Below are 26,222 nucleotides of genomic sequence, written 5' to 3'. Positions count from 1 at the left end.
GCTCAGGATGCATCCCTTTAATGAGCTGAGATTGTAACACGCTGACGGAGCTTGCCAGAAGCTGCCCATTCTGTCAGGAGGAGGAGATCCTGCTGGAGAAGTGTTAAGTGGGTCCTGCTGACTCATTGATGCAGATGGCTCCGTCCCTACGCGAGCCAGGAGGGGGAGAGCATCCAGCGCAGGGGCTGAGCTGCTGCCCCGGCATGACAACACGATGGACGGGGCACATCAAACCGGGTTTCACTCCGTTCTCCGTGTCCCATTGAGTACAGTGAGCATCAGACAGTGGGCAAAGCTGAGGTGCACCCACAGGCTCCCTGTGCTCCCATGGCAGCTCTTCTTTGACAAAACACATTTATCCCTGCAAGATGCCCTCCCCAAACCCACATCAATGTCCCAGCAGAGGAACCAGAGCAAAGGGGTGACTCAAGCAGCAAATGTGGCTCCAAACACGAGGTGGAGACCTCAGCCCTGAGCTCGTGGGGAACCAGAGCAGGGAGATAAAGCTGGATGGGGCACTGGGGGCCTGCCATTAATGTGTTTCATAGAACTACAGGCTGGGTTGGGTTGAAGGGATCTTACAGCTCATCCAGTTCCAACCCCCTGCCACGGGCAGGGACACCTTCCACTAGAGCAAGTTGCTCGAGGCCCCATCCAGCCTGGCCTTGAACAGGCAGACAGCTCTGGTGATGGATCCACCACAGCCATCCAGCTGCCTGGAGTCCTTCCTTCGGGAGGCAGAGGGCACAGAGCTGAAAGTTTCTCGTTCCCATTAGGAGCATGCTGCCTTTGCTGAGCCAAAGCCTGAGGTCTGCCCAGGGTGCCATGGGTAGGGATGTGTATTTCCCCACACAAACCCCACTGCAGCACCCACCATGGAACCAAGTACCAAAGAGTTTGCACCCTCTGGACCCTGAGCATTCCCAGAAAGCCCATGGAGCACCTGTCCCTCTTGCGAGGCCTGACCCTAAGTCCACAGGACACAAGCTTTTCATCTAACCTTTGCAGAGCACCTCCAATCCCCAGCACGATGAGATGGGATGCTCCCACCACTCTCTTCTGTCCCCAAACCCTCAGAACCATCTCTCTCCCTGGCTTCCATAGTCCATGGTCCCTGGGATGCTTCTGCACCACCCCGATCTTCACTGGGAGCAGTCACCAACTGCTGGTCCAGGTCTTCCTTGGGCTTCACAGAGAGGTCCCAGTCTGAGCTCTACCACATGCGTTCTGCTCAGCTCCTCACAGTCCAGCTAGTCCGTGCCCCAGCAACAAATGTACCTGACTCGAGCATCCTCCCTTGCCTTGGGTACCACCTTCCCGCCCCCACCGAGCCCTCTCATGTGCACTGAGCATCACCCATTCCCTGGGGATGGAGGTGGCGGATGGGGAGGGGTCAGCTCCCCCCGTGGGCACTTTGGGTTCCCGTTTCAATGTCACTTTAACTGGAGCGGGCGTGCAGGGATGAAAGGCTCCATATTAAATTGCCAATCTGATCACATGCTGCCGGGATGTGGCCGTAGCTAAGCAGCACCACCCCCACAGCCGCTTTTTTGGCTGGTGACTCCTCTGCTCAGTGTAAGGCAGAGCCACGAAAAATGGGAGAAACCAGGGGGGAGGAAGGGGAAGAAATGAAATAAATAAAGCCTAAGGTGAGTCCTTGTGAATGTCAGGAGCTCCTCGGTGTGACAGTGATCCTCCCCCTCCAAACTCACTCCGGGTGAGAGCCAGAGAGAGGGTTTCATTAGGATCTGGTAGCAGGCTATTTTCAGAGCTGACATCCTACCCACGGCTAAAAATAGCTGGTCCCCTCCACGCAAACCAGGGTTTCTTCTGTTAAACTTTAATAAACCCCAGCAAGGCTCAGACCTTACTTTCGCCCCACACTTTGCTCCCTGACTTCCTCCATCCCTTTCCATCCTCCCTTGATTCCCCACTTCACCATCCCTCATTTCCCAGCCTGCAGGGGCCAGAGCAGATGTCACCATGGCAGGGATGCGGGAGTAGAGGGACAAGGTCCCCTCTGAGCCAAGCACAACATCAGAGAGTCCCAGCCTGGTTTGTGTTGGAAGGGACCTTAAATCTCCTCCACTTCCAACCCCTGCGATGGGCAGGGACACCTTCCACTGGAGCAGCTTGCTCCAAGCCCCTGTGTCCAACCTGGCCTTGAACACTGCCAGGGATGGGGCAGCCACAGCTTCTCTGGGCACCCTGTGCCAGCGCCTCAGCACCCTCACAGGGAAGAGCTTCTGCCTAAGAGCTCAGCTCAGTCTCCCCTCTGGCACCTGACCCTGCACACAGCTCCAGGGGCTTAGGGTGACCAAGCAAAGAGCAAGAGCTTGAGGCCCCCGAGCTGCTGCCAGCACAGGCAGGGAGACTCCAGCATCCCCCTGGAGCCCAGCCCCTTCCTGGCTGCTCCTTGGGGTGCCCCCAAAGGAGGGAGCAATCACCCACAGCACCCCAGAAAGGGTGAGGGGCAGAGCACAGTCCCCTGCACAGTCCCGGGCATCACTAAAGGCTTTGGTACTCCAGCTTCGGGGGGTGGTGTTCAGCACGAAGCTGTCCCATCTGCAGATGCCCTCAGCACTTGAGAGACAACACACATTTACCTCCATCTCGTGCTCCTCCTGACTCCAGCCCAGTCGGAATAACCAGCCTCTGCAGAGCCCTGCCGCATTCTGTGCATGCACCCTCCACGTCCCAATCCCAAATCTTCCCTTTTCTGGTGCCAGCACAGCTGAGTCCCAGCAGAGGCTGCAGCCAGTCTGAGCTCGGCTGCTCTTAGAATGGAGCCGAGGTCCAACCATAGATCCCTTCCCGGCTCATCCCAGCTCCCAGGACAGTCGGGAATGGAGCATCTGGGAGCACCCCCTGCACTGCACCCCTGAGGGGCACAGCCCGGCCCACCACGGGGACACGCAGGGTGATGGGGACCGGTCTCACCGGCTCAGCCCAGTGCCCACCAGCACCACGGGCTCCGTCTGCCTTCCCCTCGGCCCCGCGCCGGCCCTTCGGAGGCGCTGGCCGGCAGCCAGGCAGCCATTTCCTGGTAATCTAATAGCTGCAGCAGATGAACTGGAAATGCATTTCCTGCCACCCTGCTCTAAAGTTGTTATTAATGTAAGGGGAGAAGCAACGCTGGCTCATGGGGACCGCAGCGGTGCCTCGCTCGGGCTGCAGGGAGCTGGAGGTGGGATGGGGAAACTGAGGCACGGGCAAGGGAAGTGCCTCATCTGGAACAGCAGTTCCAAGGGGCTTTGCCTCGGGACAAAGAACCACCACGGGTGGCTTTGGGAAGGTGGGCTGCAGGGGATGGGGATGGGGATGGAGCAGGGTGAGAGGAGCCCTGGGAGATGGACACTGCAATGGGGACCTGACCCACGCTCCTGCCTGCCCTCCATATGGCACGTCATCCACCTCCTGCCTGGCTCTGTGGCCTGGGCTGACCCCTTCCCAGCTGGCAAAGGGATGGCCCTGTCAAAACCCCCCATTCAGGTGCTCTAGGGTAAGGAACAGCCTCAAGCAGGCAGAGGACAGTGACACTACTGCAGTGCCCAGGGGGGAGCAGGATGCTCCTCAGGGAGGAGCTGCGTCTGGAATACGCGTGTCCTCATGGCTCCATCTCAGCAGCAGTTCCTGTGTCCGCACACAATCCACAACCCTCAGGGGCTTGGCAAAGGACCCGCAGGGCTCAGCATCCCCCTACATCCCCTTCAGCACCCCACTTATTCTCAGCCCCAACATCCCACCCAGACCCTGCCACCAGCCCAGTGGGTGACATCCCTGCACTTGGGGCTGGAGCTGTCTGCACAAGCCTTTTCCCACTCAGAGCCTGCTCTCTGCATCAAGGCAGAGCCAAATTGGAGAAGCACACACAATGACCTCTTGTGGAATGTAGTATGAATATTTGATAGGGCTAATGTAATCATATCCAATCGATACAGGCAGGAATATCTCCCCTGCCCTGCGCTCTCCCTCTGCCCTGTCCCTTCCTCTCTCCCCCTCTCTCCCTCGTTCTTTCATTAATGCATTCTCCACTTTACATTATTTATTAACTTCCTTTTTTTTTATTTAGAAAAAACAAATTAAATAACAGTGGTTACGTGGAGCTCAGCCCCTCCTGCCCCAGCGCTTTGGGCCAGGCTAAAACTTCCCTGACCTTCTGTCACCTCCTTGTCTTCTTCAGCTGAGGCAGAGACTCTGCCCCACGGCTGCATCCCCCTGACACCCCTCACTGCCCCCAGCACATCCCACCTCCCCATTAGTGCTTGCTCTGCACGGCCACCCAGTGCATGGCACAGGAGACATGCCCAAAATGAAGCCCTCAAGGTGCAAGCGATGCCTCGGAGGTGGAGAGACTCCATGTCTGGTCCCAGCTCCAGCACAGCCAGAGGGTTTCCCCAGCCAGAGCCAGCAGGGTGGGGGGCTGATGCTCAGACTGGTGGTGAGCAGATGCTCTGCTGCAGGTCTCACAAACCCTCATCCATTCCTTGCTGTGGTCCCCTAAAAAAGCCGACAAGAAACCTGGAGAGGGGCTTTGGACAGAGGCCTGTAGGGACAGGCCAAGGGGAATGGCTTTAACCTGCCAGAGGGGAGACTGAGCTGAGCTCTTAGGCAGAAGCTCTTCCCTGTGAGGGTGCTGAGGCGCTGGCACAGGGTGCCCAGAGAAGCTGTGGCTGCCCCATCCCTGGCAGTGTTCAAGGCCAGGTTGGACACAGGGGCTTGGAGCAAGCTGCTCTAATGGGAGGTGTCCCTGCCTGTGGCAGGGGTTGGAACTGGATGAGCTTTAAGGTCCCTTCAACCCAAACCAGGCTGGGTTTCTGTGATTCCCAGAGTGGCCAGGTATGTCCCAGCAGTCCAGGGATGCTCCCCACAGATGCTGCTGGTCCATGCTGCCCTGCCAGGGTGGGCTGAGCTCAGGGGCTTACCTGGATGGGGACAACCCCAGTGTCTGCCTTTGTGCCAAGCATCCTGACCCCAACACCCCTCCAGGGTCACTCACTGGGACAAAGAGCGCCCAGGCTGCTGAGCCACATTCCTCTGCTCCAAGCAGGACCCAAGGGGCCACAGAAAGGCTGGGGCAGGGCCATGGCCATGCTGTGCTGCAGGCAGTGGGAAAGTCGGGTTGGAAGGGGAAAGAGGCTGTGCAGCAGCCAAAGCAGTGACCCTGGGGTGAAGGGTAATCCTGGGGCAGGGGGAAGCTGAGGGGAGACCCCAGGGATGCCCAAGGGGGATGGAGCTGGGGGCAGGCAGAGCTCCAGAATTCCTGCTCCATGAAGGAGCCATGGGGCACAGCTGGGGACATGAGACATGGGTCGCAGTGAGACTCCAACCCTCAGCTCAGACTCATGGAGTCACTGAGGTCCTGGGTTGAATGGGCCAGTCTCTGTGTGGCTCCCACCTGAATCATCCACCCCCTCCCACTCATCCCAGGGAGCCACTCTTCCCCTTGCCAGATTGCTGCCCTGGGCAGGAGGAGCATTCACCCAGCACAGGGGGGAGGCGTTGGCTGTGTCCAGGCTTGCCTGCCCCTGTCCCCATGGAGGGCAGGGGAAGGTGCAGCTGCTGCTCCATCCCTGCCCCAGCACAGGGTGTCTGTCCTTCCAGGGACACCCCACTCTCATTTTCCCGGGGGGGGGGAATGTGTGTGTGTGTGATATGAGTCTGGAGATTTTCTCATTCCCAGGAGTGGAGGGTGGGAGAGCAGGCTGGGACAGCCCCCGCTGCCCTACAGCAAATGAAGAAGCCAAGGGAAGGGCTTGTCTTGCCCACACTGGCCACCTCCTCCCTTCTTGGAGGACATCCTCAAGGACACATGGACACCAGCTGACTCAGTTTACCACTTCTGATGAGTGCAATGGTTTAACTTCAGTCTGCAGTGAATTGAGAAGGATCCTTTCTGCTTCCATGCTGTGGGACATGTGGAAGACCCCCCCAGGAATGGCCAGAGGACGAGGTGATCCAAGACCATGATCCAAAGCATGTTCATGGGGTGGCATCACGGAGCAGACTGGAGGGAGGGCGATGATCCAGCACCTCAATATTGGACATATTGGGCTGCTGCATGCAGGGTGCTGGGAAGGACCTGGCATCAAGCAGAGCCCGGGGACCCCCCCAATCACCCCTCCAGCACCCAACTCCACAGGGGGAGGCTGCCTGGATCATGGGAAAGCTGTGCCAAACACCAGGGCTGGGAGAAGGGAGCCAGAGCTGGAGCCAACCAAGTGGGACTGTGAAAAGGCAGGAGACGTGCTGAGGGATGGGCAGAGAGATCCTCCTCCTCAGCCACTTGTGCTCTTCTCACTGGACCCAGGTGCCCACAGGGGTGTTCTGCATCATTTGAGCGATTCACTGTCACTTCCCACGACACAGATGCTGGAACAGATGAGGGAATTTGCTGCAAACCAAAGGCCACTGGGAACAAGGGGCTGGCACAGGGTGCCCAGAGAAGCTGTGGCTGCCCCATCCCTGGCAGTGTCCAAGGCCAGGTTGGACACAGGGGCTTGGAGCAAGCTGCTCTAGTGGAAGGTGTCCCTGCCCGTGGCAGGGGTTGAAACTGGAGGAGCTTTAAGGGCTCTCCAACCCAACCCAGGCTGTGGCTCAATGCAGGTGTCCCACGAGCTGGAACAGGGGCAGATGCTGCCGCTCCGAGGGCAGCGTTGGAGCAGAGCAGTCGTGGCTCCAGGCTGGGCTCATGATGACGCAAGGGTGAGGGAAGCGGGCCCTGGCCTTTCCCAGGCTCTGCTGTGCTCCTGCTCCCACTCCCTGCCAGTGGATCTGCCACTGGAGTGTGACCAAGGGAGCAGAGGCCAGGACACAGCAAACAAACATCTGAGTCCGGGCTTGCTTCTTTCCTTCGAGTAACCAGAGACAAAAGAGGGGGAATTTAAAAAAAAATAATAAAAAGTGACAAGCATTTGCTTCCATGGGGAGGTGACGAATCCTTGGGAGTGGGAGCGTGGCCTCAGGGAAGAGGAACACCGGAGCAGGGAAGCCAACAATACAGCCAGCAGCACCATGGGCACCCGGCATAGGTCCCCAGCTTCAACAGCCCTTAGATCAAGCTCTGCACAGCCACAGTGAGGATCAGAGCCACTCCAGGATTTAGATCCTTTGGATTTTCCTCGGATCTTCACAGAATCCCAGCCTGGTTTGGGTTGGAAAGGACCTTAAAGCTCATCCAGATTCAACCCCCTGCCATGGGCAGGGACACCTCCCACTAGAGCAGCTTGCTCCAAGCCCCTGTGTCCAACCTGGCCTTGGACACTGCCAGGGATGGGGCAGCCACAGCTTCTCTGGGCACCCTGTGCCAGCGCCTCAGCACCCTCACAGGGAGGAGCTTCTGCCTCAGAGCTCATCTCAGTCTCCTCCAGCAGCACATCTCACCGTGCTGTCACCCAGGCCGGGTTGTGTGGAGCTGTGTTCTGGGTTGGCTGGTGCTGGATGGTGACATTCCCGTTGGGCCAAACCGGAGTAGCTCCTTCCCCCCCCCCCCAATTTAACACACGTTTTACCCCCAAAACCACACCCAGACACACACACACACACACACACACACCCGCTGCTCCCGCGGCGATCCCGCGGTTCCTGGCACCTGCGGATTCCCTGTGGGAACATCTCCCAGTCTCTGCCCGCGCAGGAGCCGCATGGGGAGAGAACCCCGCGTGTATGGAGCGAGCGCCGCTCGGCCCCGCCACCGGCCCCGGCATCCTCCCGGGCAGCCGCTGCCGGGCACAGGCTGCTGCCGCTCCTCCAGCCGGGTGCGGACGGGACCCTGTCCCCAGCACCCCTCGGGCACGGGAGGAGCACTGAGCGGCCGCTGCTTGTTTAACCCCCCCGATCCCGGCTCTTCCCCAGCACACGGGCTCCTCCGTGCTGAGCCAGGCTGCGGGTGCGAGCAGAACGCGCCGGGCGCTGGGAGGCAAATGAGGGCAGTCTGCCACAGCCCCGAAAGCGGAGCACAGGCCATAAACCCTACTGAGCCCCACAGACCCCATCCCTGGCAGTGTTCAAGGCCAGGCTGGACACAGGGGCTTGGAGCAAGCTGCTCTAGTGGAAGGGGTCCCTGCCCGTGAGAGCGGTTGAGCTGGAGGAGCTGTAAAATCCCTTCAACCAGAACCAGTCGGGATTCTAGGACCATGCTCCACACCCCAAGGGGTGGCACCGCCGCTCTCGGGCCCACAACACCGCTCCCGGTGGGGCTCCGAGGGATCCGCGCCCGAAGGCAACGGGCCCCGAGGGTCCTGGAGTGGAAGCGGAGCTGCCGCGGGGTCGGGCCGGGGCAGGGAGCGCTGCGCCTCAGCCCTGCGGCACGAAGGGGTCCGGTGCCTCCGGATGAACCCAGCGGTTACGGCGTAAAAGCGCGCTCTGCCCCGCAGCGCCTGGAGCCCGGCCCGCGCATCCCTGCGCGCACACACGGGCCAACGCGGAGGAGCAGCGGGGAGAAGCGGAGCGGAGAGGAGCGGAGGGCCGGGCTGGGCCGGGGCGGGGCGGGCGGCTCCGCCCGAGCCGGGGAGCGGAAGCCCGGTCCGTGTAGTGCCGTGCCCGCCGCAGTGCGCGTGCGCCGCCCGCAGGTGAGCTTGGAGCTGTGCTCCTCGCTATGGAAACAGCCCCCGGGCAGTGGCGACGCGAGCCCGCGGGACAGAGCGGCCCGAGCGGAGACACCGCGGGGAGGCGGCGCTGCCGGCACAGCGCCCGGCTCGGAGGTACGTGCGGCTCCAGGGCCGGCTTTCTGGGGGAGACGTGACACGCTCTGGCCGCAGGCCAGCATCTTTATGGTATGTCTGCCACTCTAGCCACCTCTCTATGGTATGTCTGCCACTCTAGCCACCTCTCTCTGGTAGACGTGCGGCGCTCTGGCCACAGGCCTGTGCCACTCTAACCATCTCTCTGGTAGACGTGCGGCGCTCTGGCCACAGGCCTGTGCCACTCTAACCATCTCTCTGGTAGACGTGCGGCGCTCTGGCCGCAGGGCTGTGTGCATGATATGCCCGCCACTCCAGCTTCCTCTCCGTGGTGCACATGCGACGCTCTGGCCACAGGCTTGCACCTATCTAGTAGGAGGGATGCTCTAGCCTTCGCTCGATGGTACGTGTGCGGCGCTCTGGCTGTAGGCCTAAATCTCTATGGTACAAGGGGCACTGCAACCGCTGTTCTAATGTACACGTGGGACGCTCTAGCCACAGGCCCGCATCCCTATGGTACACGGGGTGCTCCAGAGGCCGCTGTACCCCCCATGTGCGGTGCTGTGGCCACAGGCCGGAGTCTCTGTGCCACACGGTGCCCTCTGCACCTCCCTGTGGTTTCCAGGCGCTCTAGCCTCTTTGTGGTCGGCAGTCGCTCTGCTTTCCCCTCTATGTTACACGCCGCCCCGCTCTCCGTGGCTCCCGGGCGGTGTTTCGCAGCGCGTCCCTGCCCCGGGCGGGCCTGGCGGCTGCCGCCGCGCTCGAATCCCCTGCCTCTGGTGGCGCCGCTCTGCCCAGCGCTCCTCTTCCGGCGGGCGCTGCCGCTCGTGATCGGTGCCGGCTCCTCCCCGGGGCGGGCCCGATCCGGCCCAGCCCCGCCGCCTTCCGCGGCTCCTGTCGGGAAGCTCCGCAGCCGCCGCAGGGGCCGGAGCTCGGAGCGCGGCGGCGTTGCCGCTCGTCCCGCGCTTTGCGCCGCTCGAGACCGGCGGGACCCGCTCCGGGGGCTCCGGCGCCGCCTCTGGCGCTGCGCAGCCGCTCCTGAGCAGCGCGGCCGCTCCCGTGGCGCCGGGACCGAGGCCGGGAGGAGCCGCGGAGCGCCCCTGGGACCGCTGCAGCCGCCCGGGCCCCGCCGCGGCCTCACTCCGCCTCTCGCCGCCGCAGCGCAGGTAACGGCCATGCCCCGGGCGCACGCGGGGCTCGAGGCTTCAGCCCCTGCTGGGCAGGGACCGGAGCTTTCGCCCGCGGCAGCTCCGGCAGAGCCCGTGCGCTGCCGCCCGCAGCAAAGACAACCCCTGCGGGCCGGGGCGGGGCAGTGGCCGCGAACAGGAGCGAGCTGCGGGAGGAGTCCGGGGGCGGTGCTCTGAGAGCCGGCTCTTTGCGGGGCAGGAAACGACGCGGAGGTTGCTGCGTTCGGCTGCGCCCACGAAGGCTCCGCTGAAGGCAGCGGAGGAGCTCCGAGCAGGAGGGTGCGGGAAGCGGTGGGAAGCGGGGTCTGGAGTCGGGCGAGCAGGTTCTTCCCTTCGCTGCCAGGGCAGCGCAGCGGCTGTGGACGGAGCTGCCGCGTCTGGGGTGCCTTTAACGGCTTCTGAGTTTCCGAGCGGTGCCCGTGGGGGAGGGCTGGAGGACACTGTGGGTCCTGAGCGCTCAGCCCTAACGCGGTGGCTGCAACAGCAGCAGCCTGCGGGGGGGCAGGAGCCTCTCTCAGCGGGGCACAGCCGCAGCCGCAGCTGGCTGGGAGCGGGGACAGCTCGGGCTGCGGCCCCTCTCGCTCTGCCGGCAGCCCAGCGCCTGTGCCCAGGAGCTGCTTCCCAGCGCGGGGCTTGGCCCCTTTGCTCCTCCCGGGGCAGCAGCTCTGTCCCAGCCTCTGCAGCGCTCTGCTCTTCAGCTGCTTTCCCCGTTGCTGCAGTAGCGGCGCTCGCTGGTGTCAGCCGTGGCCTCGGCACTGCTGGGGATCAGTTCAGTCTGAGGATCTTAGAGGTCTTTTCCGAGCTGCCCTGCCTGAGGCTTGCACGCTATTCCTCAGGCTGCCTCCACAAAACAATGGATTTCCCTTTCCTCTCTCTCTCAGAAGCCCAAGGCCTGTTGTGCTGCTGAAATCTCATGCTGCTGGTGGATCAGAACCCTTTGCTTTAGCCAGAGGCTCCAGCCGTGGACAAGGGTGCAGCTGAGCTCTCAGGAATGCTCAGTGAGAAACAGGGAATTCTTTCTGGGATGCTGAAGGAGCCTGGAAGCCAGGCTGGCCGTACTGCCACAGGTCAGGTCTGTTCACAGCACCAGCACAGGTCAGGCCTCAGAGCAGCGTCCCCAGCATCAGCTGCCTGGTTCCTGGCAGGCTTTGGCTACAAGCTGGCCCCAGTCCACAGAGGTGTGGGGCTTCTCCTTCCATGTGTGTTGGCATCGCTGAACCAGCGGGTTCCTGGTTTTTCTAGCTCAGTGTTTTCCTTTGCTCACAGGGGGAATTGTGGGGTTTAGCAGAGCTCAAGGAACCAGCACTTGTGGCAGCAGCGGGAAGTCCCCTGGACATGAGCCCCTCCTGAGGCCTCTCTTCCTTCCTCCTCCCCTCACAACCTGTCTCGGCCTCCCTCTCAAGGGAATTCCTCAGCTCACAACACATTGGAATGTTTCCTCCTGCTCACGGGAGGTCTGATCCTGCTCCTGGCTTTCATCCACTGCCTGGTGGGCTCTGGGGCAGGATAAAGGTGAGGGGAAGAGCTGGCTGTTCCCATACCTGATTTCAGCCGGGAGAGCTCTTGGCTCTGACTGAACACAAAGGCAGAATGTAAACCCTCTCTGATCACAGGGGTTGGTGCAGCTCCTCTCAGGTTTAGGATCTCTTGCGAAGATTTCATTCAAGATTTCTCTGTGTGCTGTTGGTGTCTGTTTCCAGCAAGGACAGCAGAGGAGCAGTAGGTCTCAGTGATGAGGTTCAGTATCTGGGTCACTCACCATTGCCTCTGTGTGTTCTCTGGTGAGTTTTGATACTGGGAGAGGATGAGATAAAAGGAACATGTGCAGAAAGATAGAACCAGGGCTGAGCTGCCCTCGACAGAGGCCACTTGCTAAAGGGATTTGGAGGTGAGCTCTAGGTCCTGTGTGAGGACACCAGGCGTAGGCAAACAAGGTGGCTGCTCTTTTCCTTTCCCTGTTGGCGTTTCTTGATACCAAAACCTGGGCAGAGCCTCCCCTCCTGTGCATCCTAAAGAACAGGCTGATGCTTTATGAGCCATGGTGCTTCGTTCAGGGACTTGTTTAAGTTCTAAAGCCAATACACATCATAGTCAAGTTCTGCTTTTCTCTAGCTGTGGCTTTTCTTCACTTGGTTGAGCTTGCACATCAGAAGTGGAGAGTTCCTTTCCCTGTATTGAATTTTCAGTGTGCTGGAAAGTGTTCTTCCAGGACTGAGCATTGGCTGTTCTACGAAACCTCATCTTCTGCCCGGCTGGAGACCACCAAAGGGAAGAGCAAGTCCTGTGGTGTGTCTTCAGGTGCCTGGTAACTCTGGCTTGGGCTGTGTAAGTTCTGGTGCCCCCGTTCCTCTGTCTGTAGCAAGAATCCGGGTCTTTCAGGGTGTTGTAGCTCAGTCAGCATCTCTGAGGAGTTTCATGGGCTTCACAGCAGTGTTTGGTCTCACAAGGAACAAGTGACAGGACAAGAGGAAACAGCTTCAGGTTGCACCAGGGCAGGTTTAGACTGGAGATTAGGAGCAGTTTGTTCACTGAAGGGGTTAAGCCTGGAACAGGCTGCCCAGGGCAGTGGTGGAGTCACCGTCCCTGCAGGGGTTAAATGGATGTGTAGATGTGGCACCTGGGGACGGGGTTTAGTGGTGGCCTCGGCAGCCCTGGGTTAATGTTGGACGATCTCAAAGGTCCATATCCATGACTTGGCAGCTGATTCCTGTAACTGCCAGGAGCCAGGGTTGCATTTTGGCAGCTGCAGATCCGGCACTTCCAAGTTGGAATCTTTGTGCAGGGCTGAAGCTGCTGGTGACTCGAGGCCAGGAACCTCGTGAGCCTTTGCTGAAGGGGCACGTCCCCACCTCAGACCATGTTCTGTTAGAAAACTGTTTCTAGGCTTTTCCCCTAGAGCTGCCTCTGGTTTAGTTTGTTCCTGCCCAGCGAGTTGTTGTCTGAGAGCATGGAATAGCTGATTTTATTGTTAGTGCCAACTTTGAGAGCTCTGCAATCTTCAGCTCTGGAGTGGAGAAGCAGGTGGGGCAGCCACAGCTCCGGTGTTGAGAAAGCATGGCAGAAAATCACAAGTCTTCGATAAGAAAAGCTCCCCGAGTCTGTGTCTCCCCAGTGGTGCCACATTTCTGTGCATTTGAGACCAATGCTGTTAAATCCTGCTGGGTTGAGACCTGCCCTCCAGGAATGGATAACCAGGACAAGGTGCTCTGCGTGGCTTCACATCTTAATGCTTGGAAGGTTTTGCCCTTGAATTGAGTCATTACAGATCTCCCTCCGAGTAATGGTCCCATGATCTCCAGGCTAAGATTAACCCTGGTTGGACTCTCTTCTGTGCTGGTGGTGTCCTTCAGCAGCAGCAGAGATCCTCCTCGTCCTCCTCCTCAGTGTTTTGATGCTCTTCTAGAACTGACCTAATCCCCGGATTCCTCCAGTTCCTGTGCCTCTACCTAAAGTCACTTTTCTCTCTTCCCATAGCTCTGTAGTTGTGCCCAGGAATGGGGAATTCAAAGTGGGGAGGCCAGAGCGAGGCCGAGACCTGTAGCAGATGAGGCTTTGGCAGCACGTTGCAGTCCCTTCTGGAATTGCTTTGCCTGGTAAATCCTGGGCTCTCATTTGTTTCCCAGGACTGTTTTCCACTGTGAGAAACCCTGTGTCTGGTGCTGCTGCAGCTGCTGCATTGGATGCGCTGAGGTTGGTAAGAAGGCTCCCTGAACCCCTGATGGTTCCTTGTTGTCAGTGTGTGATGGGCAGGAGCTGCAGGCAAGCAGGGCTCACGTGCAGCACCATCTTCCCTCCTGCTCCTCTCCTGCCCTTACCCCAGAAGCGGGGGGAGGCCAACAAGAGAGAAGAACCTGAAAATGGGCCTCCCAGCCCTCTTCAGCCTTTCCTTTGATCCCACGCACTTCTCCCCTCCTCAGTGCTTGAGCTCTCTCACCTCATGTCCATCAGTGAGGACTGGGGGGATGAGTCCAGCTTTCCCAGAGTGCTGCCAGTGCCTGGTGTGGGGATGCAGGGCTGAGGGCCAGGCTGGGCAGCAGCAGCAACCCCTGTGTGTGTGTCACCCCCTGTGTGTGTGTCACCAGTGTCACCAGTTCTCTCCCATCTCTCCCAGCAGCTCAGGATGTGGCGTCAGAGGCTGGTGAGGCTTCTCCGGCTGTGTGGCAGCTCCAACCCTGCCTTGCTGTGGCCACCCAGTGACACCAGGCCCGTCCTCGCTGCTGCCACTCGCTGCCACCACACGGTGCCGGAGTCCCTCAAGTGTGCCTGGCAGTTACACCACGACCACCTCGGTACGTGCCGGCTCCCGTGTCCCTGCTCCCAGCCAGTCCCTGGGAGTGATTTCAGTTCCCTGTGTTCTTCTGAAATGGGCTGTGCTAGAGGGGTGCACGCTGGTCTCTGTGTTCCATGTTCCCTCTGGGAATTCCCAAAGGCAGGACTGACTCTTGTCTTGGGTTTTGAGGTGACTTGGCAACTGAGGCACAGGTTTCCCCAGGACGTGTTTGGTCTGGTCCAGCCTCTGTCTGCTGAGGCCAGTGAGATGTTGGTACTTGGGTCACTCAGAAGCAAGGGGAATTGCTTGTTCCTTTATCCAACACAGTGTCCCCAAGAAAGGATATTGTTGCTTTCCCGTTGCAAAGTGACCTTGGATACTTGGATTCAAAGCTGAGTGGGACTAGAGCAGGAAGCGCTCTCCTCTTTTCTCTGCTGGCTCCCCCTTCTGAAGGGCTTTGAGCATTCCCAAGCTGTCCTGGAATGGAGCAAGGAGGAGAGGCTTTAACACTAAATGGATATCAAGGCCTTACCTCAATGTCTTGGTGGGGTTTGTAACCTTTGTGTAGCTTGGATGTTTGCTTGGTTTGACTCTTACCTGTATTACTGTACTGGGGTCTGCAGCTAGGTTATGTACAGCTCTGAATTTACTGCTTGAAGAGAAAGAGGTAATTATATGAGCAGCATGTTAGCTGTACTCCTTCCTGCTGCAGGGTGAGCTAGGTAAGGAGGGAGCCCATGGTGAGCTCAGTGACAGCCAGGCCTTCCATGAAGACACTGCATAGTGTGACAAACCAGCTGTGCATCCCTTCAGTCAATGGGGTCCTAACCCGTGGGCTCAGTTCTGGGTGATGGTTCCACCTCTTGGCGCCAGTGCAGCTCTGAGCCCAGCCTCCTCTGCAGAACTCAGGTACGCCAACACGCTGATGCGGTTGGACTTCGTGTGGCTGCGGGACCACTGCCGCTCCGCCTCCTGCTACAATGCCAAGACCAACCAGCGCAGCCTGGACACAGCCAGCGTGGACCTGGCCATCAAACCTAAGGCCGTGCGAGTGGATGAGACCACGCTCTTCCTCACCTGTAGGTAGCAAAGTGCCTGTTCCGTGGTTTCTGGGCTACCAGCCCTGCTTGAAGGGAGCCTCAGTGATGGATCCTGGTCTTACGTGTGCTGGGAGAGGGCAGCCTTGTCTCTAAATCAGTAACTGTTTTGGGAATTCCGGCCCTAAGATCTGGCCCTAAGCAGATTTTAAACAGTTGCTGTTTCTATAACATGTCTTGGTCTTAACTGTGTAGCTGTGTTTTCCTCCCCCTCCTCGCGAGCCCTTTTTGGGTAGAGATGTATCTTCAGTGTCTGGTGTTTCACTGGTTGGTTTGAACCCAGCAGCAATGCAGGGAGTGAACAGACTGGTCAAGAAATGGTTGGGTTCCTTTTCCCTACTGTTTGAGCTGGTATCCCTGGTCAGAACTCATGTTTTCTGTCCTTTGTTGCTCTCTCCCTTTTGTTGTAACTTACCCTTAGTTACGAGCTGGTTTTGTGCTCAACTTCCTCATGGAGTTCTGTCAGCAGAAACCAGAACCACTGAAGTTGAGGCCCTTGGCTCTGAATTTGGCTCCTGGCAGCAGCAGTGATGCTTTCAGGACTTGTAGCCTGAACCAGACATTAGTGTGGGTGACATCGGGGTCACCAGACAAATTAACAGGGTGAGGGCTGTCTGAGACTGGTGATTGTGCTGATCATGACCTGGGACTGTGGCATCCACTGGTGGTGACTGTGACTCTGGTCCCTTGCCTCAGGGCCGGACGGGCACGTGACGCGCTATGGGCTGGAGTGGCTGGTGAAGAACAGCTACGAGGGGCAGAAGCAGCAGGTGATGCACCCCCGCATCCTCTGGAATGCTGAAATCTACCGCCAGGCCCAGGTGCCCTCCGTGGACTGCCGGAGCTTCCTGGACACAGATGAGGGGTTGAAGGAATTCCTGCAGAACTTCCTGCTTTATGGCATCGCTTTCGTGGAGAACGTTGCGCCCACCAAAGAGGACACAGAAATCGTGGCAGAAAGGATCAGCTTGATCAGGTAACAGGGGCTGCCCTGCGAATGCCACTGACAGCTTTGTCAGGAGCTGTGAAGGGCAGGCTGCTCAGTTCGTTGGGAAGGTGCTGCTGCCTTGTCCCGTGTGTCCTGCCTGTGGCCTGGTTTGCAAAGCAAACGTCTGGGTCTTCCACAGCCTCTGGCCGCTGTGCTTGAACCGAGCTGGAGTGTTGCACTGTGGGATCTGCCTCTTCCTAGGTGAGAGCCTGGACCATGAGGCTGTGGAGCTGCCTCGGGAGCGTGTGGTGACTTTTGTGACAGTGGGGCTATGCCCAGAGAGGAGGAACTGGAGGAAGTGGCCTGTCTGGGAAGAGCAGAGCTTTGCAAAGAGAGGCATTTCCTGTTGTGACTTGGAAGGTTAGGAGGGCAGCCCTGGCCCTGGGAGCCAGGGAGATCAGAACCAGTTTGTAGCTCTCACCAAAGAAAAACAGTGAGAAATGTTCCTGCTGTGTTTCAAACAGCCCAACAGCATGGCAGGACAGGGTTTGTGTTTCAACTCGTCCAACCTGCATAAAGCCTTTAACGTGCCTTACGCTGCTGGGAGAGGAGGGATTGCTTCCAATGAGTAGAAACAGAAATGAGGGCTTCCAAGGAATATCCAGGCAGCTTTTTGCTCCAGGTACCCTCCCCCTTAGCCCCTGAGCACTGTTTGTCCCTCTGTCTGTCTCCTTCTGTGCATGTTGTAGGGGGGAAGGTGGCTGAAAAGGCAAGATCCTGAGAACAGAAGTGGGCTTGGTGGTGGGTGGGTGCAGACAGGGGCTGGCTGTGCCCTGGCAGCTCCTCGTGCCGCTCAGGGGCTTCCTTGGTTTGACAGTTGCCATGAGTCTGTTGGGGAGGAGAGTGACAAGTTGAACACTGGAGGAGGCACAAGAAGCACCAGCTCTTGGCAATGTGAATGTCGTTGTTCTGCTTTAATTTCCTCTGTACAGAGGCTGGAGGGGAGTGACCTCTCCTCAAAGCAGGAGAGGATCTGCTGTCCTAGCCCCTGCTCCCTCAGCCCATGCTATAACTGCCTGTCCCTTTGCAGGGAGACCATTTATGGCAGGATGTGGTACTTCACCTCGGACTTCTCCCGGGGAGACACTGCCTACACCAAGCTGGCTCTGGATCGTCACACAGACACAACCTACTTCCAGGAGCCCTGTGGGTGAGTGCTTCTGCTGGGGCTGTGTTGTCTTCAGTGCTGATGCTGGGATGTACTTGCACTGGTCACTCGGCAATTCCAGGTCCTGGCTGATCCCTGTGCAGTGGGGGGAGTCAGTAGGTCGCTTTTCCCTATGCTTGGAGATTCCAGAAGGAATCACGCCAGTGAAGGGCGTGGCTGTTAGACAGTGACTGCAGCTTGGTGTTGCTGTGGTTCAAGTAGTCCTTGTAGTCACAAAGGCGGCTCAACTGTGGTCGTTTCTGTGCTACCCTGAAGCTTCTCACAGTCTCTTCTCAGAGTCTCTGAAGAGCCACACAGCGTTCGTGGGGGTGAGCAGCTGGGTTGAGGTGTCTTTTGGGTCCATCTGGCAAAGCACAGCTTCCCCTGCAGCAAGCGCCCCTCCTGAGCTGTTGCACAAAGCTGCTGCTGGAAAGGTTTGCTTTGCCTTACCCTTGCTGACTGGGGCGAACCCTCCTCACCCTCATGGGGCCAGCTCTGTGGGCTGAGCAGCTTCAGGAGAGGAGGGGGAGCAGCTCCCCTTGGCACAGCGTGGAGTGGTACCTCAGAGGCCCTGCTTGCCTTGCTCTGCACCAGTTCACGCTGGTGGGGCTGCATTTTGGCAGGGGTGCAGCCCTGCAGGTAGGCAGAAGCCAGGCTCCCCCAGCTCACAGCCTTCTGTGCTTTAAAAAGCATTTTGTAGCTGCAGCATTGGTTCACAAATGCCGTTCTGCAAACTGCTCTTCTGGTACAGCCTCTAGGGTGTGTTTGATACTCAGCTGGAGGTGGAAAGGCAGCAGATCATGGCTCAGGGGGAAGTGCAAGAGACTTTAGGCTTCATTTCTAGCCTAAGTAGTGGCTTAGGTCAAGAGGGGAAATAGCCTGGAGGAGATGTGTGGAGGTACTGTGATCTGCAAATGAGGCTACAAAGAGAAGTCACCCAGTCCACACCTCCTGCCCCGGGGCAGGATCAGCTCTTCCCAAGTGAGGCTGTAACTTGCTAAACACCTGAATGGGAAAGGTCTGCAGTGCAGAGCTGGAAAAGCAGAGGGGGACTAAGAGGGGAGATCTGTTGACTGCAGGTGGATCTCAGAGCAGCCTGAGCCCTGTCTGTGCCCTGCCAGGCAGGAAGCTTTTGGGAAGCAGCTCGATGTCAGGAGCGAAGCCAGTGGATTTGACCGTGCGCTGTGCAGCTCAAGTACACAGAACACAGAGCACAGGTCCTGCCCCGCACTGGATGTAGTTGGCTTCTCTGTTTTCAGTTAACAGCTGAGTGCAGAACCCGTGATTTGCAGTGACCTGCCTGGTGTGACCTGCCTGGCTGACTTGCTTTAGGAGCTCACAAAATCTCCCCCAACATCAAATAAGATCAGAACTTCAGCCTTCAAAAGGTCTTTGATGTAACTGCTCCGTGCCAGAACTATAGAGCTCATTAGCTCTTTCTGTATCTTTTTTCCACTTGGAAGGGTTCCCTTCAGGTAGGGAACCTTCCACCTGCAGCCAGCTGAAGTGCATCAAGCAAAGGCAACATGGGCTTGATTGGTAGGGTTAACCATTAGTGCTTGTAGTTCTGCAAAGCCAGAGTTGTGCAGGAAGAACATGAATTTCTGGCTTTCTTGAGCCCCCATCTCTGCCAGAAATCCTTTCTTCCCAGCCTCTTCCAGACTTGCTTCCAAAACGCTGGAGTCTTTGGCCTGCTTCTAAGTGAAATGAGGTGTTTTTCAAGAAAGATGTGTTCATTTCAACGTCTGCTTCCTCCCCACTGCTTTGGCTGAGACCTGACAAGTCTCAGGTTAAGTTATTACAAAGGGTAGATGGAAAACCCCCAAGCTATGGGAAAGACTGCACCATTATCCAGCTCCTCAGGTGCCAAAGAGCCTGCCAAGAGAAGAGGCTTCTTCAGAGCCCTGAGCTGCAGGAGGAGGTTGTTGCCTTTGAGGCACAGAGTGGCCTTTGCTCCAGTGCTCCTGCACTGACTTTGTAAAGGGTGAATAGAGCACCCAGGTGAAAAGGTGCTGGTGAGTGTGCAGCTGGGAGGGGCTGCCCCATCCTCTGCTGTGGGACTGGGTTCAGAGGCCCTGAAGGGAGAGCAGAAGATAAATTTTGCTTTCCCAGAAAGTAACAGTTCATTTTCTAACAAGGGAAGGTGGCTGGAGGCAGCTCCTGGGTGTTTGCTTCTAACAGGGCAATGCCCACCTTGCTTGGACAGAGGGAAAGAGAAGCTTCAGAGAAGTAATGGAAGGACAGAAGCTGAGTTGGATGGTTTCCCACTAGGGTGGGATGTGCCTGTAGGTAAGATGCTTGCTGCAGACTCCTCCAGGCTTTCTAAAGGGTCTTTTATGTGTTGCCTTGTGGGAGACAATAATGTATGTGCCTTTGAATGAGAGTCAGCCTGGACACCCTCGTACTTTGTGACAACAGTACAACCAGCATTTACTGTCCTCTTGTTCTCAGGTGGTGTAGATTAGGCCTTAAGAACCGGCAGGCACAGCTGTTAATTGCTGGTCTGTCTCCGTTCCCTGGCAGGCCTCAGTGAAACCAGAAGGGTGGTTGCATCCACCTACACCCGATGGGGAGCACCTTCTGGCCATGGGACAGGCAGCCAAGGTGTCTTCATGCTCTGGTTTCTCTTGCCCATGCAGCATCCAAGTGTTCCACTGCCTGAAGCACGAGGGCACGGGTGGGCGGACGCTGCTGGTGGATGGTTTCTATGCGGCAGAGCAGGTTCTCCAGTGTGCCCCAGACCAATTTGAGCTGCTCACCAAGGTCCCGCTGAAGCACGAGTATGTCGAGAATGTGGGAGACTGCCACAACCACATGATTGGAATTGGGCCAGTTCTCAATGTCTACCCCTGGAACAACGAGCTTTATCTCATCAGGTAACAGCCATGTGAGTCCTCTTGCTAATGGGAGAGGGGACTGTGGTAGACAAGGGAAGGTTTTCAGGAGGTATCCTGACACCTTCTAAGGGGAGGTGTCCCTGCCCGGGACAGGGGTTGGAACTGGATGGAATTTAAGGTCCTTTCCAACCCGAACCAGCCTGCGGTTCCATGAAAAAACTGTATCTGAGGGGCAGTGGTGAAGCTGCAGGAACAGCCCATGTTTCCTCCTGGGCTGCGCACTGCTGCTTTAGAGAAGGTGTCAGAACCACCCAGACAAGGATGGGTGTCAGTGCTGAGCTCTGGCTTTTCACTCCTCTCCTCACTTCAGCTCCATGCCCCCATCTCCTTTCATTTGAGAGGCAGTAGGATTCAGCCCTTCTTTGAAAAAGCCTCTAGGAATCAGCCTGGCATAAAGGGAGAGTGTGGACTGTGCCACTTCCAAAGGAAATTTGGGCTGCTTTCTGGAACTCCAGCCTGGCTGAGTGCAGGAGCCTGTCCAGCACGGCTTTGAATTCTTATTCTGACAGCCTGTGGCCTTGCCCTTTGCTGTGGCACATCCTTCCATAGGACACCAGCAAGAACAGTTTTACACTTGATAGTAAACTCCTTGCTCCCAGTGCTGGGTATTCTCCTGACAGTCCTGCACTTGCAGTGTAAACTCTCTGGCTTCCCTTAAATACTGCGTAGTCCCCCAGGCTCCTGTGGTTCCCTGTGCCAATACCTGGCTGTGCTCATGGAGCCACTTGGGCAGTCTCTGACCTCTTCTTTGCTTGTAGATACAACAACTACGATCGTGCTGTCATCAACACGGTGCCGTACGACGTTGTGCACCGCTGGTACGCTGCTCACCGCACCCTCACCACTGAGCTCCGGAGACCAGAGAATGAGCTCTGGGTCAAACTGAAGCCAGGCAAGGTAGGGCTTGGAGCTGGGAGACTCGCCTGGGTTTTGTGCAGGGAGGGAAGCATGGTCCTTTGGATGTGCTTGCTGCCGCTAAGGTGACTGTGTCAGGCAAGCTCCACGTACTGCAGCTGTCTTCGCAGCTCTTCTAAGGTGGCCTCTATTACAGTACTGGCATCTGTTGTGGGGAGATGTGTTCCTCCTGTTCTAAAAATATGAGCTTCCAGGTAAGGCAGAAGTGTTTAGTTCAAACCCTGCCTCAGGGTAAGGTTAGGCCCAGCTAGAGGAGAGGAGAAAGATCTCGTTCACTGCAGTGAGGATCCTCAGAAGCAGAGGGGCTGGGAACACCTAGTGTTCAACCTCTTCTTCCAGAAGAAACTTCCAGTGTGATGGAAATACAAAGTTGTAAGAAGCTGAATTTACTTCCGCTCTGAGGTTATCTTTAAACCCTCACGTTGCCAGTGAGCCACAGAAGACCTGGGCAGTGTCCTAGAAGCAGCTAAGATGCCATAGCACACCTTGGTACTGGAAGGAAAAAGCTCTGCCCTGTGCTTTGAAAGGCTGATCCTGGGTTCAGCATTGAAGAGCTTGAGTAGCTGGAGCCACAGTTGTAGACCTGAAGGTGTTGCAGTGCATAGCTTCTTCATTCAGCTGTGTCTGCTTGAAGGGGCTTTATTCCTTCAGGGGCTAGATTCAGCCTAAGCCCAGGGCCCCAGAAATGAAAGGGTCCAGGGGAGAAAAGGATGATCTTAGAAACACCCCCCCTTGTGTTCTTGAGGATGCTGGGGGAAAGTGACACTCCAGAGGCAGGAGATGGTCCCTTTGTTGCTGATGAACTATTGCCCAGCCTCTCCAGTAGAAAAGCAAAGAAACAGCCCAGAATGTGCCTCTGTGCTTTGCTAGCCCTCGTGTTTTGACTGCTGGTGAGCGGCAGAGCAGAACTGGTGCTTCAGGTAGAGCAGCTGTGCTAGATGACATGAAACATCCAGCTGTGGTCTTGTGCTGTGCGACACTGATGAGCAGGAGTGGTCATGCCCCCCCGGCAAACTCTCACCTGCTCTTTGTCTTGAGGGGGCTCCAGCTTTCAGACCTGTCCTGCCAGAGGGTCCTGGCCATGGTGGCTGCCCTGCTGATGGCCTCCTCTCTGCTCCTGCAGGCCCTGTTCATAGACAACTGGCGTGTCCTGCACGGGCGGGAGGCGTTCACCGGGTACCGCCAGCTCTGCGGCTGCTACCTGACGAGGGACGATGTGCTCAACACCGCGCGCCTGCTGGGACTGCAGGCCTAGCCCGGCCACGTGCACGGGGACCTGCTGCTGCCCCCCCGACGATGTCGCACACACCTCAAACACCTCCACCCGCTCTGAGCCATTCCCGGTGCCTGCTCGGGAGAGGGAGCAAGTGGAAGCCAAAGGAACTTGTGGGAGCTCTGGGGGACCCTCTTCTGCCTTTGAGCACAACCACCTCTTGCTGTCTGCACCCAGCCTGGTTGCTCCGGCCCCTCAGACTGTCTTGGCTCTGTGCAGGAAGGGCTAATCACTCCATGGGAAGTGCTCCTCCAACCAAGTGCCTTCAGGATTTGGACTTCTTGCATTTACCCCTACTGCCAGCTGGAGTTCCAGGTTTTGGGGTTGTTTGCTTCAGCAGAGCAGAATGGAAATCTCTGGGGCTTTGTCTCACCCCAGGCTGGACTTCACCCCTTCTAGAGAAAAGGAAAATCTGGCCCCTGTTTGATGTGAACATGCCACTAAAACTGAGGGCTGTTGGCAAATTTCAGTGGCTTCTTAAACATACCGCGTACCCCAAGAGCAGTGACTGATACAAGCCATGCTGCTGGAGAGGTGGCCTGCAAAGGGAGAACCCCCTCTTGGGAGTTTTTTTCTGAAGAGCTTTAGGTTAGAAGGAACAGGAGAAGTAGCAAGAGCTGCATGTTGGGAAGGAGATGTGTTAGGCTGTGTTAGATGAGGGATGTAGGTCTCGTGTTTCCTTGACTTCCGGTAATGCCATGTGTGTGTTCTTGTGCTTGAATCAAGGGCGAAGGCTCAGCAGCCACAGGATTTGCTGTCAGATCTCCCCCTGTGTCTGCTCCACCTTTCCTGAAGAAGGGCTTTGTGTAAGGTTATTTCACCAGCTGCTGGATGGGGCTGACCAGTTCGGGTGGTGTTTTCACCAGATCCTGCTGTGTATGGAGGCAGTGAACACAGAGGTGCCTTTCGGCTCCGGCTAGCTGGGGGATAAACTGGTCTGGCACATCAAAGGGATGCAGTGTAAAGAACAAAGGCAAATCCTGTTATTAGAGACACTGGAATGCTAGAAGCATGGGAATTTAAGAACCAAGAGGGGATTTTAGGGTTTGTCTTTGGAGGTGTCTGCTCTGCTATCTAGACCTTAAACCAGAGCTGGTCCCTTTCACCCCTGGCCCTCCTGTGCAAGCAGGATGCTCTTGTGTCCAGGGTACGAGTGCTACATTTGCTGCCTTCATTTAATCAACACTGACTGTATAGAGACTCTGCAAGTGTGGCCTGAGCTGCCTGAGACTGAATTTCAGAGTTATTTCCCACTGCTGCAGGCACCAGGAGCTTCCCAGGGAAGGCTTGGCAGGGAGCTGTGGATCAGAGGGGAGGGGGATGAGAAAGGGAAACATGAGCCATGGTGGCAGGTAACAGCAGCCTGAAGTGAGCTGGTTCTGTCAGGTTCATCTCTCCAGGATGGGTTCCCATCTCTGTGAACAGCAGCCTCAGGCACAGGCAGGAATTTATTCCTCTAGGCTGAGGCCATGAATTCCTTGAGCAGCCTGCAGCATCCAGTCTGTTACTTTCTTTGCCAGGTTCTCGACTGCCAGTTACACCAGCACAACGTAGCTGGGGAGTTTCACACATCTTCATTGATGGTGTGGAAGTAGCAAACCGCAGTGGTTCCATACATGGTCCCACTCTGGTGCTCTGGGGGTGGCTTTCCCCTGCGCTGCTGGGTGAATCCATGGCTGGGAGTGTGGTGGTGACAGCAAACCATCTCTGTGTTCTGAACCAAAGGATCACTATGTGAAAGCCTGGAGTGGTGGGGTCCTCTCACAAGTTATTTGGTGGTACTGAGGGTTCCTGAGCCCTTTTTGCCTCCCTGTGCCTCCAGGATGTGAGGGGAATACTGCAGACATCAGCTTTACCTGCCGTTGCCCTGGGCTGGAGCGGGCAGGTCTGGGGCTGGCACAAAGTGTGTTGGTGACAGGTCATGGTGACATAGGTGCCTTCCTGCCAGGGAGCGTGGTGGCTGTCACTGCTCACCCTGCTGCTGCCAAGGGCTGTGTTCTTCAGACATCAGCCTCCTCTTCAGAGCCAACCCCAGGCCAGCACACTCCTCTGGGGGCCTGAGTAACCTCTCGGGGGGAATTGCTTATGGTGAATGTAGAAGAACACATTTCCTCATTGGTGTTACTCTAATGTAGCCACTCCAGCACTAAACCACGGAGTGGGGAGGGCTTTGTTTAAATCCTGAGCTTTATCTCCTCCTGCTTCCCATGAGGGCTAAATTCTTCCTGTGCAGCTTTATCTGGAGGACCAGGGCTTTTTGGCAGTCAGTGCCTGGTGAGCCGAGCACTTGCTGCGCGTGTCAGGGAACAGGCTCTCTCTGCTTTAATGCTACTGGATCAGGTTTTGTAATCGAGTTCTTTCAGCCAATAAATGATGAACTGCTTCCTTCTCCTTCCCCTTCCCTGGCGATCCAATGGATGTGTTTAAGGCATTTTCCAAAGCTAAGCACCAAGTCTCTAGATTATTAAGTGATCGTCTTAAAGTATCCATTTCAAGCAATCAGGAGCTTGAAACTAAGTCTGTGTTGCCCATCAACGTGGAATAAACGTGAGGAGCAGTAAGCAAGGCAGCTTGGTTGCATTCTCAGCGTTCGTTCTTCCATCGGCCACAAGGTGGCAGAAGAGGCAAGGAATCGTCCTTCCCGACGTGGGTTTAGGATTAGTGGTGCCGCTTCGAATCCCAGCCTGGTTTGGGAAGAGGGCACCTTAAAGCCCATCCAGTTCAGACCCAGCACTGGTGTTTTGTCTCCTCCGGGTGCCCTTGGGACCAGACCCCTCCCTCTTGGCTGTGCAGCACAGCCCTTCATTCAGCTCTCGGTGCTCCCAGAGTGTTCAATGTGATGAAACCAGAGCCCCCCCCTTTACCTGCTGGTCACACCAGGAACCCCATTTGCCCCCAGTACACCTCAGAGCTTCCTGTTCCCCCCACAGTGTGCCCCAGAGCCCCCAGCTCACCAGCGGGTCACAGGGCTGCGCTGATGCATCCCCCACCTCAGTCCTCCCTGTTAGCCCTTGGGTCCCACTGAAGGCTTTCCGTGGGGAAGAGAAGCACAGGGGCTGTGCACAAAAGGAATGGGAGGTGAAGGGGTTGGGAAGGGGTGTCTTTGTGAGCAGTGAGAACTCACGGGGCTCTCTGATGGGGTGGGGGATTGGTGAGGAGGAAGCCAGCAGGAGCCTGCTGCCTGTCCCATTTACGTGATCCTCATAGGGAAAGGTACCATTGTTATCTTTGATTGCTGGCTGTTTCCAGGCTAAAGGGAAAAGGAAGGAACATCACTCTTTCCAATTTGTCCTTCCCCAAAACTGGGTGGTTTTTTGAGACCTTCAGCTTTCCCTGAGCAGGGAAAATCCTATGGAGCTATGGAGGTGTCCAGGGATTGTTCTGCCCACTCTGAGCTGCAAGTCTGCATCCCGAGAGAGGAAGATGCCTGGTGCTGGCTCTCAGCGCCTTCCCGGGCCCTGCAGAGGTTTGTGACCAGCAGCTTCCACCCTTGTGACCATGCCCTGGGCCAGGAGATGTGGGCACTTCCCATGGGGATGGCCGCTTGCTCCATCCCAGTCCTCCCCAGTAAGTCCAGGAGGGTCTGAGCACAGGGCTGGGGACCAAAGAGTGCTGAGAAGAGGGTGTTCAAAGAGGGCTCTCTGCAGCACCCATGCCCTGGGGTTTGGGAGCTATTCCTGGGCATGTGAAAGGAGGCATTTCGTGCTGGGAAGAGTTCTCGTGCTGTGCTTTCCTGAAAGCAAGCACCTCGCTGGCTGTTTGCCTTT

The 26,222-nt window shown here is 57.1% G+C and overlaps 1 protein-coding gene across 2 annotated transcripts; it reads left to right on the top strand.

The window, feature by feature from the left end:
- Nucleotides 1-9,658: 9,658 nt before the first annotated feature.
- On the top strand, nucleotides 9,659-22,748 carry TMLHE (trimethyllysine hydroxylase, epsilon). 2 transcript variants are annotated; one of them, XM_057398322.1, is made up of 8 exons: nucleotides 9,659-9,847; nucleotides 13,983-14,157; nucleotides 15,041-15,217; nucleotides 15,932-16,211; nucleotides 17,254-17,373; nucleotides 20,010-20,246; nucleotides 21,026-21,164; nucleotides 22,306-22,748. In XM_057398322.1, exons 2-8 carry the CDS (start codon nucleotides 13,989-13,991, stop codon nucleotides 22,435-22,437), a joined length of 1,254 nt encoding a protein of 417 aa, XP_057254305.1. In that variant the 5' UTR covers nucleotides 9,659-9,847; nucleotides 13,983-13,988; the 3' UTR covers nucleotides 22,438-22,748. The 2 variants fall into 2 exon arrangements, with proteins under 2 accessions (XP_057254305.1, XP_057254306.1); XM_057398323.1 differs by having other exon boundaries at nucleotides 13,980-14,157.
- The last annotated feature ends 3,474 nt before the right edge of the window (nucleotides 22,749-26,222 follow it).

Source organism: Pezoporus wallicus, unplaced genomic scaffold (assembly GCF_028554395.1).
Source record: "Pezoporus wallicus isolate ANWC-B61680 ecotype Strahan unplaced genomic scaffold, APGP_CSIRO_Pwel_v1 contig_5105, whole genome shotgun sequence".
NCBI lineage: Eukaryota > Metazoa > Chordata > Aves > Psittaciformes > Psittacidae > Pezoporus > Pezoporus wallicus.
Note: the sequence above shows the minus strand (reverse complement) of the source record. Positions and strands in the feature narration are given on the sequence as shown.

Bases quoted from the DNA above. Each gene is read 5' to 3' on its own strand.
- TMLHE (XM_057398322.1), top strand. From the start codon at position 13,989: ATGTGGCGTCAGAGGCTGGTGAGGCTTCTCCGGCTGTGTGGCAGCTCC. The intron at 17,374-20,009 runs GTGAGTGCTTCT...TTGCCCATGCAG, and splicing joins TACTTCCAGGAGCCCTGTGG to CATCCAAGTGTTCCACTGCC. The intron at 21,165-22,305 runs GTAGGGCTTGGA...CTGCTCCTGCAG, and splicing joins TCAAACTGAAGCCAGGCAAG to GCCCTGTTCATAGACAACTG.